The 13,387-nt window shown below is 38.4% G+C and overlaps 1 protein-coding gene across 6 annotated transcripts in view; it reads right to left on the bottom strand.

Annotated features, from left to right (window-relative positions):
* Positions 1–13,387, bottom strand: part of PAN2 (poly(A) specific ribonuclease subunit PAN2) — a 37,125-nt gene that overhangs the window by 17,549 nt on the left and 6,189 nt on the right. For 5 of the 6 annotated variants that reach the window (XM_058172819.1, XM_058172816.1, XM_058172815.1 and 2 more), the window contains exons 2-12: positions 12,673–12,955; positions 11,903–12,072; positions 8,733–8,853; positions 8,063–8,140; positions 7,564–7,831; positions 7,044–7,386; positions 6,783–6,879; positions 6,218–6,337; positions 5,686–5,805; positions 5,466–5,594; positions 700–899 (exon numbers count right to left, since the gene is read on the bottom strand). In XM_058172819.1, the coding sequence (XP_058028802.1) occupies positions 700–899; positions 5,466–5,594; positions 5,686–5,805; positions 6,218–6,337; positions 6,783–6,879; positions 7,044–7,386; positions 7,564–7,831; positions 8,063–8,140; positions 8,733–8,853; positions 11,903–12,072; positions 12,673–12,942 (1,916 nt within the window). In that variant the 5' untranslated portion in view covers positions 12,943–12,955. The remainder of the gene's footprint in view (positions 1–699; positions 900–5,465; positions 5,595–5,685; positions 5,806–6,217; positions 6,338–6,782; positions 6,880–7,043; positions 7,387–7,563; positions 7,832–8,062; positions 8,141–8,732; positions 8,854–11,902; positions 12,073–12,672; positions 12,956–13,387) is intronic. The other variant, XM_058172818.1, reaches the window with a different exon arrangement.

Here is a 13,387-nt window from a genome sequence, read left to right as displayed (position 1 = left end):
ACCGGTTCTGTGGGCGTGGCTTGGGGGGCGTGGCAGGAGAAGGATACTGCAAAATCCCCATTCCTTCCCCACTCCTGGGGGAAGGATATTGCAAAATCTCCATTCCCACCCCACACTGGGGCCAGGCAGAGGTGGTATTTGCCAGTTCTCCGAACTACTCAAAATATCCGCTACCGGTTCTCCAGAACCTGTCAGAACCTGCTGGATTTCACCCCTGAACTGATGCACATAACTCAGTCTCAGACCAATTAAAGTTTAATTCAATACGATGCTCCATCAATAGTTACTCCCCAAGAGCGAACTACCTTCTTTGAAATAGTCCAGTGTTTCTCAACCTCAACAACATTAAGATGTGTGGGCCTCAACTCCCAGAATTCCTCAGCCAGCATGGGAATTCTGGAATTTGAAGATCTTAACATCTTAACGTTGCTCAGGTTGAGAAACACGGCAACAGCCTAATTTAGAGATGTTGTTAAGAGAACTGAAAATGTTAAGTGACAGTTGCAGATATATTTTATGATCAGCATATACTGTACAACTCAGTTTTCTTTGCTACATTATTAGTTTAAATTAATAATTATTAAATATAACTCTGACCCGTAAGACTTTTTTTTTTCCTGAAGCACAAACGGCAGATCAAGTACAAGACATGTCAAGTACATCATAGTTAACAGCTGTCCCATGTAGAGGGCTTATTACCTGCACCCAATGCCTCGGTAAGCCTGAGGGCCCTCCTGCTCTTGAGTCTCCTGGTGGAGCTGGGTCAGAATGAATCTGTTCCAACTTTGAATCAACCGACCTAAGTTCACCTTCCCTGTAGCTTCATCCGAATCAGCCAAGATCAATCCCAAAGCAGCTGCTTCTGGGATGGTGCGGAAAGCACGCAGAAAATTACTCCCCTGGGACAAAGGAAGGCAAGAGAAAATTACATATCAAAATAATAAGTAATTCCTAAACCAACATAAGCGCTTGAAAGACCGCACTCAAAAACCCTCTACACCAGTGATGGAATTCAAAAATTTTTTACTACTGGTTCTGTGGGCATGGCTTGGTGGACGTGGGGTGGCTTGGTGGGTGTGGCAGGGGAAGGATACTGCAAAATCTCCATTTCCACCCCACTCCAGGGGAAGGATATTGCAAAATCTCCATTCCCACCCCACTCTGGGGCCAGCCAGAGGTGGTATTTTCTGCCAGTTCTCCGAACTACTCAAAATTTCTCCAGAACCTGTCAGAAACTGCTGAATAGCACCCCTTCTCTACACTCTCTTGTAAGCATGCATGGTCTGATACTCCCTACATTAGGAATTGTATGGAAAGGACATGAAATCCAAGCTAACCAAAGGAGTGTGGGACTAATTCAGGGGAACTGGAGGGGAAAGAGAAGGCCAGCTGCAGAATGGTAGGCAACCATACTGGTCATCTTTGATCTATGACCCACCCCCCAAAAAAAGTTAGCTACAACCTGCCCTTGAAGTTACAACTGCCACAGCACTCCTGTGATTTCTACACAATCACATTTTGCAACATGTTTTTGCTGTTTTCTGGCAAAATGGGATTGCATTTTGGGAATTTGGCAATTGGCTGGTTAATAGTTGCAGCATCCTACACAATCACATTTTGCAACATATTTTTGCTGTTTTCTGGCCAAAAAAAAACCCCACCTGGATAATTCGGATTATGTTTTATGATGTGACTCACTTTATAACTATGGTGATTACTTAGTGACCATAGCAGAAACAGTCGTAAATTGAGATTAGTCATATAAGTGACCTGATTTATGAACACAATGATTTATGACCAAAATTCCAGGCTCAATTCTAGTAGCAACTTGAGAACTACTTGCACTGTGATACTGAATAATTGGGGATGAAGGGAGAGGGGAGGAGAAAGAACAAAGACCAAAAAAAAAGATTCAGTGACAGAGACAAGAAGAAAGCAGCACTGCTTCTACACTTGATGCAGACCTCAGTATTTAAGTGAATCAAAACTGGTTCAGGATAAAGTTAACATGATCCTTTTTTTTTTCTTTTTGATACCTTCAAGTCAATGTTGACTCCTGGCAACTGCCCGGACAACTCCTTGCAATTTACTTGGCAAGATTTTGGAAGTGGTTTGCCCTTGTCTGGTTCCTAGGATTGAGAGAGTGACTGGCCCAAGGTCACTCAGCTGGCTTTGTGCCGGCAGACCTAGAACTCATAGTCTCCCAGTTTCTAACCTGATGCCTTAACATTACTCCAAACTGACTTCTTAACAGTCTTTTGAGAAAGAAAATAAGTAAGTTTAGGATGAGTGTGAGTATACTACATGTCCTTCCAAATTGATGGGAGCACAGGCTACAGTACGTTGGTTTGCAGACCCTTTCTAAATTAGACATCCTTGCTCGCATAAAATAATTAGCATGCCTGAGAGAAAACAAGGCTTCAATTGCACCTATGCAATTAGGCAAAATAGGCCAAAACTGACTGGCAATGGTATGTCATCTCTGTTTGCAAGGAATGCTATCTGTGGGTGATGTCTTCCATTATCCAAAAGCTCTAATGGACCATAGCCATGATGGGCACTTTGTCAAAACCTATGGAATGGAATTTGGCCGAGAGAAGTATGCTATAATTGCAATAAACTGGGGTAAAACCACAAACAGTAATGGAACTGAAATGCCGAACCAAACAATCAGGAGCCATCAGGATGAAGTCTGCAAATCTCTGAGTATTTTAAAGTTGAATAACATCAAGCATGGGTAAGTTAAAAATATGATTAGTAAAGAATACATCTAAAGAGTGAGAAAATGTGAACAGAATGCTAGCAAATAAACATTACACAGACAATTCCCACAAAAGACTGAGGGGAAAATGGATAAAGATAAAACCTGACAATAGATTACAACTGGAATATTGCTGAAGGCTTGAATTTGGCTCTGCAAAAACAAGCAATTCAAATGAGTACAATCAAGGTCAGAATTGGAAAAATTGCCAAATGATTCAAAGACCAGATTATGCAAAGCAGAAGAAACAGTAGACTACATAATCAGTTCATGCAAAAAGATTACACAAACTGATTATAAACAACATAACACAGTTGCTAAAATGATTCATTGGAACATCTGTAAAAATTATAATGAGCCAGTAATGAAAAATCGGTGGTAACATATAAATGAAAAAAACAAAACAAAACCCTGAAAATAGTGCAGGGTTTCCAAATACCAAAAAATAAAAAAGTGTTGACTAATAAGGCACCAGATTTAACTGTGGTTGAAAATAAGAAACTGTGAATAATTGATGCGGCAACAGTACAGGATAATAGAAGACCTAGATAAGATCACAAAATATCAAGATCTGACAATCGAATTTGAAAGATTGTGGCATAAACTGGCCCTAGTGGTGCTAGTACTTATTGGCACTACTGTGCCAAAAAATACTGGACGCATTGACAAAATTTCCATCTGTTGATTACAAAAGACCACACTGTTTGGATGTGCACATATACCGCGCTGATACATTTTGATATCCTGGGTTCTAGGGAACAACATGATGTGTATGAACACCCACACCAGCTAAAAAAGTAGTAGTTGTGATTTCACATGTGTAATAATGTACATTCTGCCTGATTCTCAACAATTCTGGGTGGCTCGTAACGAAAAAACAACTGACAATTAAAAAAAAAATTGGTAAGCACAACAGCCCATATGGAATGAAGCAAAGTGTCTCACCTTACCAAAGGTTTAGGTGAAGATCCAGATCTTCACTGCTCTGTGAGAGTGGGGGCCATCTCAAGGATGTATATCAAGAAAGAACAAATGAACTGAGAAGAAGACCGAGAATGTTATCATTGGATAGAAAAACTACTCTATCCAATGACAACTTTATCTTCTTTTCAGAGAAGTTTGACGAAAAATGGCCAGTATATGGACGTGGTAGAAGGAACAGTGGTTTGCAAGGAAAAAAGGGTACGGAGAGCTACAGTGCATGATATGTTATAAATTAGATTTAGCTATGTTTAGTTTTCTTATTTCACATTTTTACTGTTTCTTATTCCTTTTGTGTTTTGCAGAACACAGCCCCAAAGAAAGCAGCATGAAGGGCATGTATGTATACAATTTTAAGACTTATGTTACTATGCTAAGTGAATTAATAAAAAGGTGCAACAACACACAGAACAGGATCAAATGGTCAACTACAAAATTGATCAGATTAAAAAAAGAAAAACATCTGAAATTATGAACAGCACAAGCCCCAAAATTTTATCATATTGCTTGACGACTAAGAGGTAAATGCAAATATTATTTATTTATTTATTTATTTATTTATTCACATTTTTATACCGCCCTTCTCCGAAGACTCAGGGCGGTGTACAGCAAGTAAAACGACAATAATCCAAAACCATTTAAAATATCATAACAAAGTTAAAAATCTAATTAGACTGCTGTATACTTAAAACTATTAGGTAAAAATTCAAAAGATAAAAAACCCGTGTTAAGAAACCCGCTAAAATCCCCAAAATATTAAAATCAATCAATCAATATTGGCAAAGTCAAAACAAAGGAAAATGTAAATATGGGCAAAGTCCACATATAAATAAACCAATATCGAAAATCAAGTGTAGGTGTCTCCTAGCAGTGGTCTTCTAACCACTTGCCATGCCTGAAACATTCGCATTTTGACAAATTTAACATTTATCATTGTTTGTGTTACAGAAGCCATAAATCCCTATTCCGTCCTGTAGCTCTGCTGCTTGACAGGTGTCAAAGAATTGCAGTTCCCGGATAGAAAGCTCCCACCTGGGATTGCTCTAATACACTATGCCTCTATGAAATTGACTCTTCCCAGCTGTGTCCCATCATATTCAGTTATCAATAAATATAAACCAACTGATGAATAATCCGGTCCTAAACTTGGTAAACTTGATTTCTGGCCATTAATCATCATCCTTGCCCAGAAAACTTAATACAACCCTACACTTGATGCCTACACTTGATAAGGGGATGTGATCAGTGACTAAGACGCTGAGCTTGTCGATCGAAAGGTTGGCAGTTCAGCGGGTTTGAATCTCTACTGCTGCGTAACAGGGTGAGTTTCCGTTACTTGTCCCAGCTTCTGCCATCCTAGCAGTTCAAAAGCACGTAAAAAATGCAAGTAGAAAAAATAGGGACCACCTTTGGTGGGAAGGTAACAGTGTTCCGTGCGCCTTTGGCGTTTAGTAATGCCAGCCACATGACCACGGAGACGTCTTCAGACAGCGCTGGCTCTTCGGCTTTGAAACGGAGATGAGCACCGCCCCCTAGAGTCAGGAACGACTAGCACATAAATGCGAGGGGAACCTTTACCTTTTACCTTTTACACTTGGTACTATTTTGAAAGAAGTTTCTTGTGTTGTCTTCTAAATAACTTTTGATCAAAATGCCAAAGGTTCCGTTTGCTCCTCCCTATCATGGAAAGATCTGATGAACATGAAGATATGCTTATCTTTACCTGACAAGGGTCTCCCCTAGACAAATCCAGCATGTGGAATAAAAAACCCAGCTCACAGCTGAGGCAGAACTCCTTTTGGCATAAATGATTCTGGACCAAACAGCGCACAGGCTCTAAGAAATAAAGAACCTATAAAGATACAATCGGAAAACATACCATTATAGGAGGAAGAGGAATGTTGCATAGGCATGTCACAAATAAGAAACCACACTGTGCTTACCTGGATCATGCAATTGCAGTAAGCGTTTGGAATGTGGGGCTCAAGACCAGCAAAGAGGGTCTTATTGTAATGTTTGAAGTCAAAATCTTCCAGGCCCAGCTTGGAATATTTTATTGTGACCTAAATAAGACAAGCCAAAAAAAAATATGTTCTAGTGTGACAATCTTACCGTGTAAGTCAGAGGGCTTCAATACTATTTTCTCTTTCACATAAACTTCCCTACAGTGCCTTGCAAAAAGATCCTAATTCAAGAACATTCTCAGATCATAATCCCTGTTTTAACATTATGCTTGTGATATTATCATAGTACCCATGGGTTTCAACATTAGCTTTTCTTATTCCCCAGCTCAAAAATAGCGATAATCTAACGAAGGAAGCTCAGCATTTTTTTCCCCAGATGGGGTTGAGACTTATAAGGTATGGTGCAAAAGATAGGTGCTTTAAATTTTTTTCTACCTCTGCACCCTTGAGTATATTTAAACTTCTCTCTAAAGAAAAAGGGGAAGATTCTGAGAAGCACTTAAAAATGCACCTTCCTGTATTTCTTTGCCACCATATAGATCCGCGGTTCCTCTTCTCTTCCTATGGGGGATTCAGGGACTTGACTGAAATTATCAAATTCGTTGTCAAGCTCCTTTAATCGGTAGGGAATCTGCAGAAAAGAGGAAAAGGCTCGCTTTCAGTTTGTCCACTTATCTTTCCCTATTTTAAATTTTACAACGCCAAAACAAAGCAGATGCACAAAAGCAACCAGATATAGTTGAAAATAACAAATCCTTCAAACTCCCAAATCCATATGGCTGGTCCTTTCTCCTTCCATCTGGTTCCAAACCACACATCAATGCCACACTTTTTGCAATGATGTTAACGCCAGACTCAACCAGAGAAAAAGACCTTTACACATCAGATGTCTCTGATTCCTAATTTTCAACAACCCGAGCCACTGTGGTCCATGATATGGAAATCTGGGAGCTTTAATTCAGTAGTATTTGTAGGGTTCCCCACCTAACTATAAACAGCAAGCTCTTATGAGGCAGTCATTAATACTACTTACTTATAGCCCCCACATAAAATGAGCAGGTCTCAAATTTTGCTACCTGATTCCGGAGCTTGGTCCTGGGGTTTGGAGCATATCCAATGAAGCCAACTTTCTTCATGGTCCGAAGGATATCTGGATCAACAGGTGGAGCTCGTCTGCAAAACAGGCAATCATTCAATCATTTTAAAAATCTCTTTAATCATTCCTTTTAATGCTATGCTCCCCAATGAGGCTAACCCCACCAAAATTCCCATCTCAAACGATGCTACTTTCACACAGCTTGTATCCTCTTCTTACCACTCCTAGGTTGAGGAAGTACCTGGGTGCGGGGATAAAATTGGCCGCAGGCCAGTCAGACAGCAACGACTCAGTGGTCAGAGGTACAGGTATAAGTGACAAGGGCATGAGATCTTGGTTCCAGTCAAGGTGGGGCAAGGTATCCACAATGCAAGGTAAGGCAAAGTCAGTTTCCCGGGAGTAGGCGTTGAAGATGATCTCAGGTGAATCAGCCCACAAGTGGACACAGCCTTCCGAGTCTCCAAAAACCATAGCTTGTTTGGTGGATGACACATCAAAGCTCATTATTAGCTGCCCCACTGTATTAACATGAAATATGTCAGCAGGATTGGCTAATCCTGTAGGTTCACAAAACTGACATTGACCTGGAACAGAAAGCAAAAGAAGAAATGAATCCTCTCTGGATTTTTAACATAACATTCCCCACATGACTTCGCTTATTTTCTAGGATTACGTTTTGATGAAATACAGTAGCATTCTAAAGTCCCAGCACAATGGCGATCAAAGTTTGAGATCAGAGGACAATTCAGCTGGCTACTTGCCTGTCTGGGAGATGATGGCCAGGCGAGATGTGTAGGTAGGAATAAACTTAAGAAACAGAGGGTCAATATGGACCTGCAGGGGTGTAATGGCTCGCAGCATGCGTAAATCATACACCTTGAGGAAACGATCACAAGCTAGGCCATTCATTCGACTGGAGAAGCCACATGTCACCAACAGATTGCCATGGACATCAAAATCGGACAAACTGCCAGAGTAGGCATCGAACTCGTGTTCTACAGCAAAAGTGCGGAGATCACGCAGGGAAACCTAATGAAAAAGCCTGAGATATATTATATGCAGTGGTGGGATTCAGCCAGTTCGCACCACTTCGGGAGAACCGGTTGTTAACTTTCGGAGCAGTTTGATGAACTGGTTGTTGGAAGAAATCATTAGGGCAGAGAACCGGTTGTTAAATTACTTGAATACCACCACTGATTATATGAGAGCTGCTTATAGCTCTCGGAAGCCAAGGGGTTGAAATAAGGAGGTTGATATTACCTTTCCTGATGTGTGACCACAAAAGAAGAAACGGTTGGACTGTCTCATAATTGTAACTCCAGGAATTTCCACCGAATACTAAAATGGATAGAGATACAGATATAAGCTGGAGTTTAAAAAAAAAAAAAACTTGGACAGGAAAAATTTAAGCCGTTGTTCCTTTTTAACCAAAACATCCACCGACTGCCAGGAAAAGGGTGTTGCTACACTACCATTGTGACCCCTTTTGTCTTCTCTTCATATCTGTATTGTGATTTTGTATTATAACACTCGAAACGCAGATTACGTTTGTTTTGAAATATGCAATTTAATTTAATATACCCAAAATTCTTGTGATCGACATGATTTTTATTTCAACAGTACCTCTTTGGGGGAGAGAGAGCAGAAGTACTGGTATTCCCACTGGTCATAATAAGAACCAATACTGTCTGAAAAATTATCACTGGGAGGGAACAGTATTTCTCAATGAATTCTCTCTCTCTCTCTCTCTCTTAACATGAGCTAAGCAGTATCTCTTCTGCTTTAGACTCAGTTTGTTTATAAGACTGGGAGAAATTGACATTTTATAGAAACTCTTCTTGCCTTCACCAAATACCTGCATCTAACCAACCCACGCTGTGCAGCAATCTGAGATTCTTGGGATCAATTCCACAGTAAAACAAGAGGGTACCTTCTGGGTTTCCTGCACTGTGTTGAGGTCTATTTCAATCACATGGCTGGTTAGACCTCCAACAAGCAAACTGCCAGGGTCAGTCAGTAAAAGGCTGTGCATGTCCTCATTTTCATCCATGCTTCAGGAGAAAAAGGGAACAGTTGAGGCCAGATCTGATTGATATCTTCCATTCACACATGATTTTCTTATACCTTTTTAAGTAAATATAGACAATGTTACATCACCAAAAAAAACCAACCCCAAAACCGCTTGTGATCATCATCACAGATATTGACCCTGCCCCTTATTCTTCTTGAGAAAAGACAGACTGTGAAATCTAAGCTACAGTTTCTATGGGATTTTTCAAATAGGAAATAATTGGCTATGGCATGCAATGCATCAGAAGCATAAAATGAAAAAGCCCACATCATGCTTCTGAGATTCTGTCTTTTTGTTGTGGTCCGCCAGCAGTCTATGGAGCTGGCAATGGAGTCGGACAGCGATGAGGCTGAGGTGAGGCCAGGGCCATCGAGAAGTGAGGTGCAGACTCCAGAGCCTCCAGAGACTGATAGTAGTGAGGCAGAGAAACAGGAGGAGCCTGTTCCTAATGCACGCATGAGAAGAGCTGCCAGAAGGCAAGAGCAGCTCAAACTGAGAGGACAAACTCGGGAGTAGGGCCAAGAGATGATTGGCTCCTCCCATAAGGCTTAAAACAGACCAGCATGGGCGTTTGAGCTTTGCTGGAAAACAGCGTTGTAGCTGCGTCTTCTGCTTCATCTACATCTTTGTTTTTGTGGCTTCTGGACGTTTGCCAGGAAGAGCCTTTAGCAGTTTGCCTAATTGGACCAAGGTTTGCGAGATAACTGAGGAATTTGTGTTGGGAGGCATTTGTTTTACTTTGAGTTGAACTACGCTGGGAATGAAGTAATTCCCAGCTGTTCAAATAAAGTTTATTTGTTTTTCCACGGACTAAGTTTATTACTACCAACTTGGGCCTGGGTCACAACACTTTTCCATCAGTCAGCAATGAACAACATTTTGTGGACCAAAATCCCCTCTGAATCTTTGCATGATAAACTACATGATTCCTACAATATAGAATCTCTTGTCTTATAAAAAGTTTTGGCTTTATCAAATTTGGGGTTTACCACAGAGGATTAACTGGAAAGAAAGACAGCTTCTTGATATAAAGTTGGAAACAAATTTGAAAAGTCTTTTGCTCTAAAAAGACTGAATATTATCCAAATTCAATAAACTAAATAAATGAAGTGATTTTGCAAAGACATTTATACTTACCATATGTACACTGCCCAGAATGTACAGAGGACAGTTAAGAAATATGAAATATTAATAAATATGGATTGTTTACTATTTATTATGTTTGGTTAATTTAATCATGGAAATATACTTAATTCCTGTTTCACTTCATTATCATAATTCAATGTAGACCTTTACTATATTTTACTATTTTTATAATATATTAAAAATCGTATACTATAGGCTGAACTCCATAAAATGGATGCATTCTCAACAAAAAGAGGGTGAGACTACGACAAAAATTGTGGGGAGAATTACTAAATGTGTCTTATCCTAAGGACATGCAGTTTCAAGGCAGACCAACATCATGATTCAGTGCCTAAATATCTATTTTTAATAATAATTTTTATTGAACTTTAAAAACAGAAAGGTAAAAAAATCAATGCTAAGAAAAATATAATAATTTTTCAACCAAAAGTATCCCTTCTATATTTTATATTTTATCTATCAGACATAATACTCATCATTCAATTTTAATCAGTAAAACTGCGTTAAAAATTAACAGAATTTATGTGTGGGTGTGTGTATTAACCTTAAACAAATAAATCAATTTCATTTTCTTTTCATTTTCTTTACACAATAATCTCTCTAAAAAGAAAGCCAAAAAATCTCTTAGTTCCTTATCTTATATCTGTAAACAAATCTTTAAAGTCTCATCATTCAATTTTAGTCAACAAAAATTCCATTAACAACCACCAGAAACAACAATGTATTGAAAATTTTGATACTTAATCCCTTCAAATAATATCCCACAAATTAATTTTTTTATCATTTTCTCTTCATCTTCTCTCAGAAATTCTGTCACAAGTTAAGCACTTGCCTTTTTTATCACATTTTCTAAACATGAAACAAAAATTCTTCTTGTCCTATTTTATCTATAAACAGATCATTAAAGCCTCATCATTTATTCCTGGTCAAGAAAAAAACTATTAAAAGCTACTTGAAAAAAAATATAATTTAATCTTGATTAATAATATAATATAATATAGAATAAACTAATTTTATAATACTTTGTTTTGCTTTTAAAAATCTTGATATTTCTTTCTTTCAAAATCTGATTTGTTTTCCTTTTCTAAAAAATTTGTCCAAATCACTTTTCTGAGTTGAAATCCACACATTCAAGGCAATCTTTAGATTTATTATTTGAGTGTCTCTTCTAGCTATTAAAACATCAGCCAGTTTCATTTGCAAGTCCTTATAACTTCTTTCTTAGCATCATTTTTGTAGCCTGTCATTTTTAAATCCATATCCAAAACAGCCTGATTATCAGTTTATTCTCTTCTATCTTCTCCTTTAAATTAATTTTTATTGTAACAATCTTACAAAATACCTTTGAGTAAATTGTTGTCAAACATCCTTGAATTCTTTCAAAATGATTATATAATCACTTTTGTTTTTAATCTTATACTACTACAAGCTGCTCTAGAAATAGAACGATACGTAAGTTGTAATAATAAATATATGATAAATACATTTACAAAATCTCAATCCATTTCTGGTGGCACACATTTCCAAGACTAAGTCTAGCATTGCTCAGAGAGTAACGAAATGTTGAAGTAGTTTGTGGGAATGTTCTGTTCCCTGATTTACAAAGTTTGCACATCCTTTTAACTTAGATTTGCCTTAAATTCTGTCATGCTTGAAAATGCAATTCAGCACGAGGTTTTTTAAAGAATTACATTCAAGGTGTCAGCGTTCCAAAAAGCCCCAACTCCAATTAAAAACTCAGAGGCAAGCATTTCTCAAAGTTCCATATATTAGAGTTTTTAGGAAGCAGGCTAAAACTCCTTGCTAAATATAAAGAAAAGGCTAAAAGAAACTATAAGTATTTTGCAATCATCTAAGAGCTCCCATAAATAGAAGGTACTTACAGGTAATCAAAGATTATGAGCCCACCTCTTGACATGTATTTTAGGTTGTTTTTGGTCAGAAATAGCACACCATTTTCTAGGCTTTGGATCTGTCGAATGTCATCACTGCTGTGTACCTGGAAGGAAGAATATCGTTCCAGGGCTGGACCAAAGAAAGAAGTGGCATGACCCTAAAACAGAGAGAGACAAGTCAATCAGCCTTTTTCAGCAATGGGCTGAACATGCAGATACTGCAATGAGTGAGACTTTTTTAAAAAAACCAAATGTGCCCAATTTATTGTCTTCTCAATCAAAGGGCCAGTTTCCTTTTTATTCTCATGAAATCTTCTGTTTCTTTCACCTACTCAAATATGTAATACTGTCTGCTAAGTCAATTAATCTTAGCTTATTTTTCCTTTGGCTAACATACATGTCACTGTTTGGTCAAATATAGTGAGATCACAAAGTAACTAACCAGTCATCTGTTTCAGTTTCAAAGACTGTGTTCTATCTTTTCCTAAAATCATCCATCAAGGCCACCAAGTTAAAAAAAATAAATTAATTTGCATTTATATCCCGCCCTTCTCCGAGGACTCAGAGCGGCTTACACCGTGTTAAGCAATAGTCTTCATCCATCTGTATATTATATACAAAGTCAACTTTATTGCCCCCAACAATCTGGGTCCTCATTTGAATTTGAAGTCCATCCTTCCTCAGTGTATGGTCTAATTCAAACATATAATCAATTTTAATCAAACCTGGCACACAAATAAAAAAAAAACTCTACTCACTCCATGGTTTCCAACCCAGAGCATTTCTTCGTGTAGGTCGAAGTGGGAGAAGGAAACAGGTACACCCACTTCTGAAACAACAGTGTGGAGTTCAGAATACATGCCCTCCATGATATGCACTGAGTCAGGCACAGCGATGCCTTCCAGAGGGACTCCCTCTGGATCCAGCTCCACATTCTGTAACAGGCTTGGGTTGAGGTGGGGATCTAGGGCAGGATGTAGGGAAGGAACATACTCTGCAAGAGCCGGATCAAGACCTTCAAAATTCATGGTGGATGTTTATCTGTATAGCAGAGGGGGAAAAAATACAATCCTTAATTTCCCATGTAGTATAAATATGGTAGAAATATTCACTTAATGAGTACAAGCTCTTCTTTTAATCCTATATTTGAACCAAAGTGTAAGATAAAATCAACTGAGTTATGTACACGTATCAAGCAATCTGATTATCCTAATTGTCAACAGAAGTCTTTAGAAAAGCAGGCAGAGAATATCTACAATACTAGTGCATTCCATTTCTAATAAGAGATGAGTGTTCAAATGTTACACTCAGAAGTCACAATCTAAAGAGAGAAAGCGAGGCAAAGGACTGCATACAATAATAAGGGAATAAATTATGAGTAACATGCAATTTTAACCCAACAGAATATTGGAAAGGAGTTATGTAAAAAGGCTGATTTTCCAAAAGCAAAATAGTTCTCCCTAACTAAACAGA

The sequence above is a fragment of the Ahaetulla prasina genome, chromosome 2 (assembly GCF_028640845.1).
Source record: "Ahaetulla prasina isolate Xishuangbanna chromosome 2, ASM2864084v1, whole genome shotgun sequence".
In the NCBI taxonomy this organism is placed as follows: Eukaryota; Metazoa; Chordata; class Lepidosauria; order Squamata; family Colubridae; genus Ahaetulla; species Ahaetulla prasina.
Note: the sequence above shows the minus strand (reverse complement) of the source record. Positions and strands in the feature narration are given on the sequence as shown.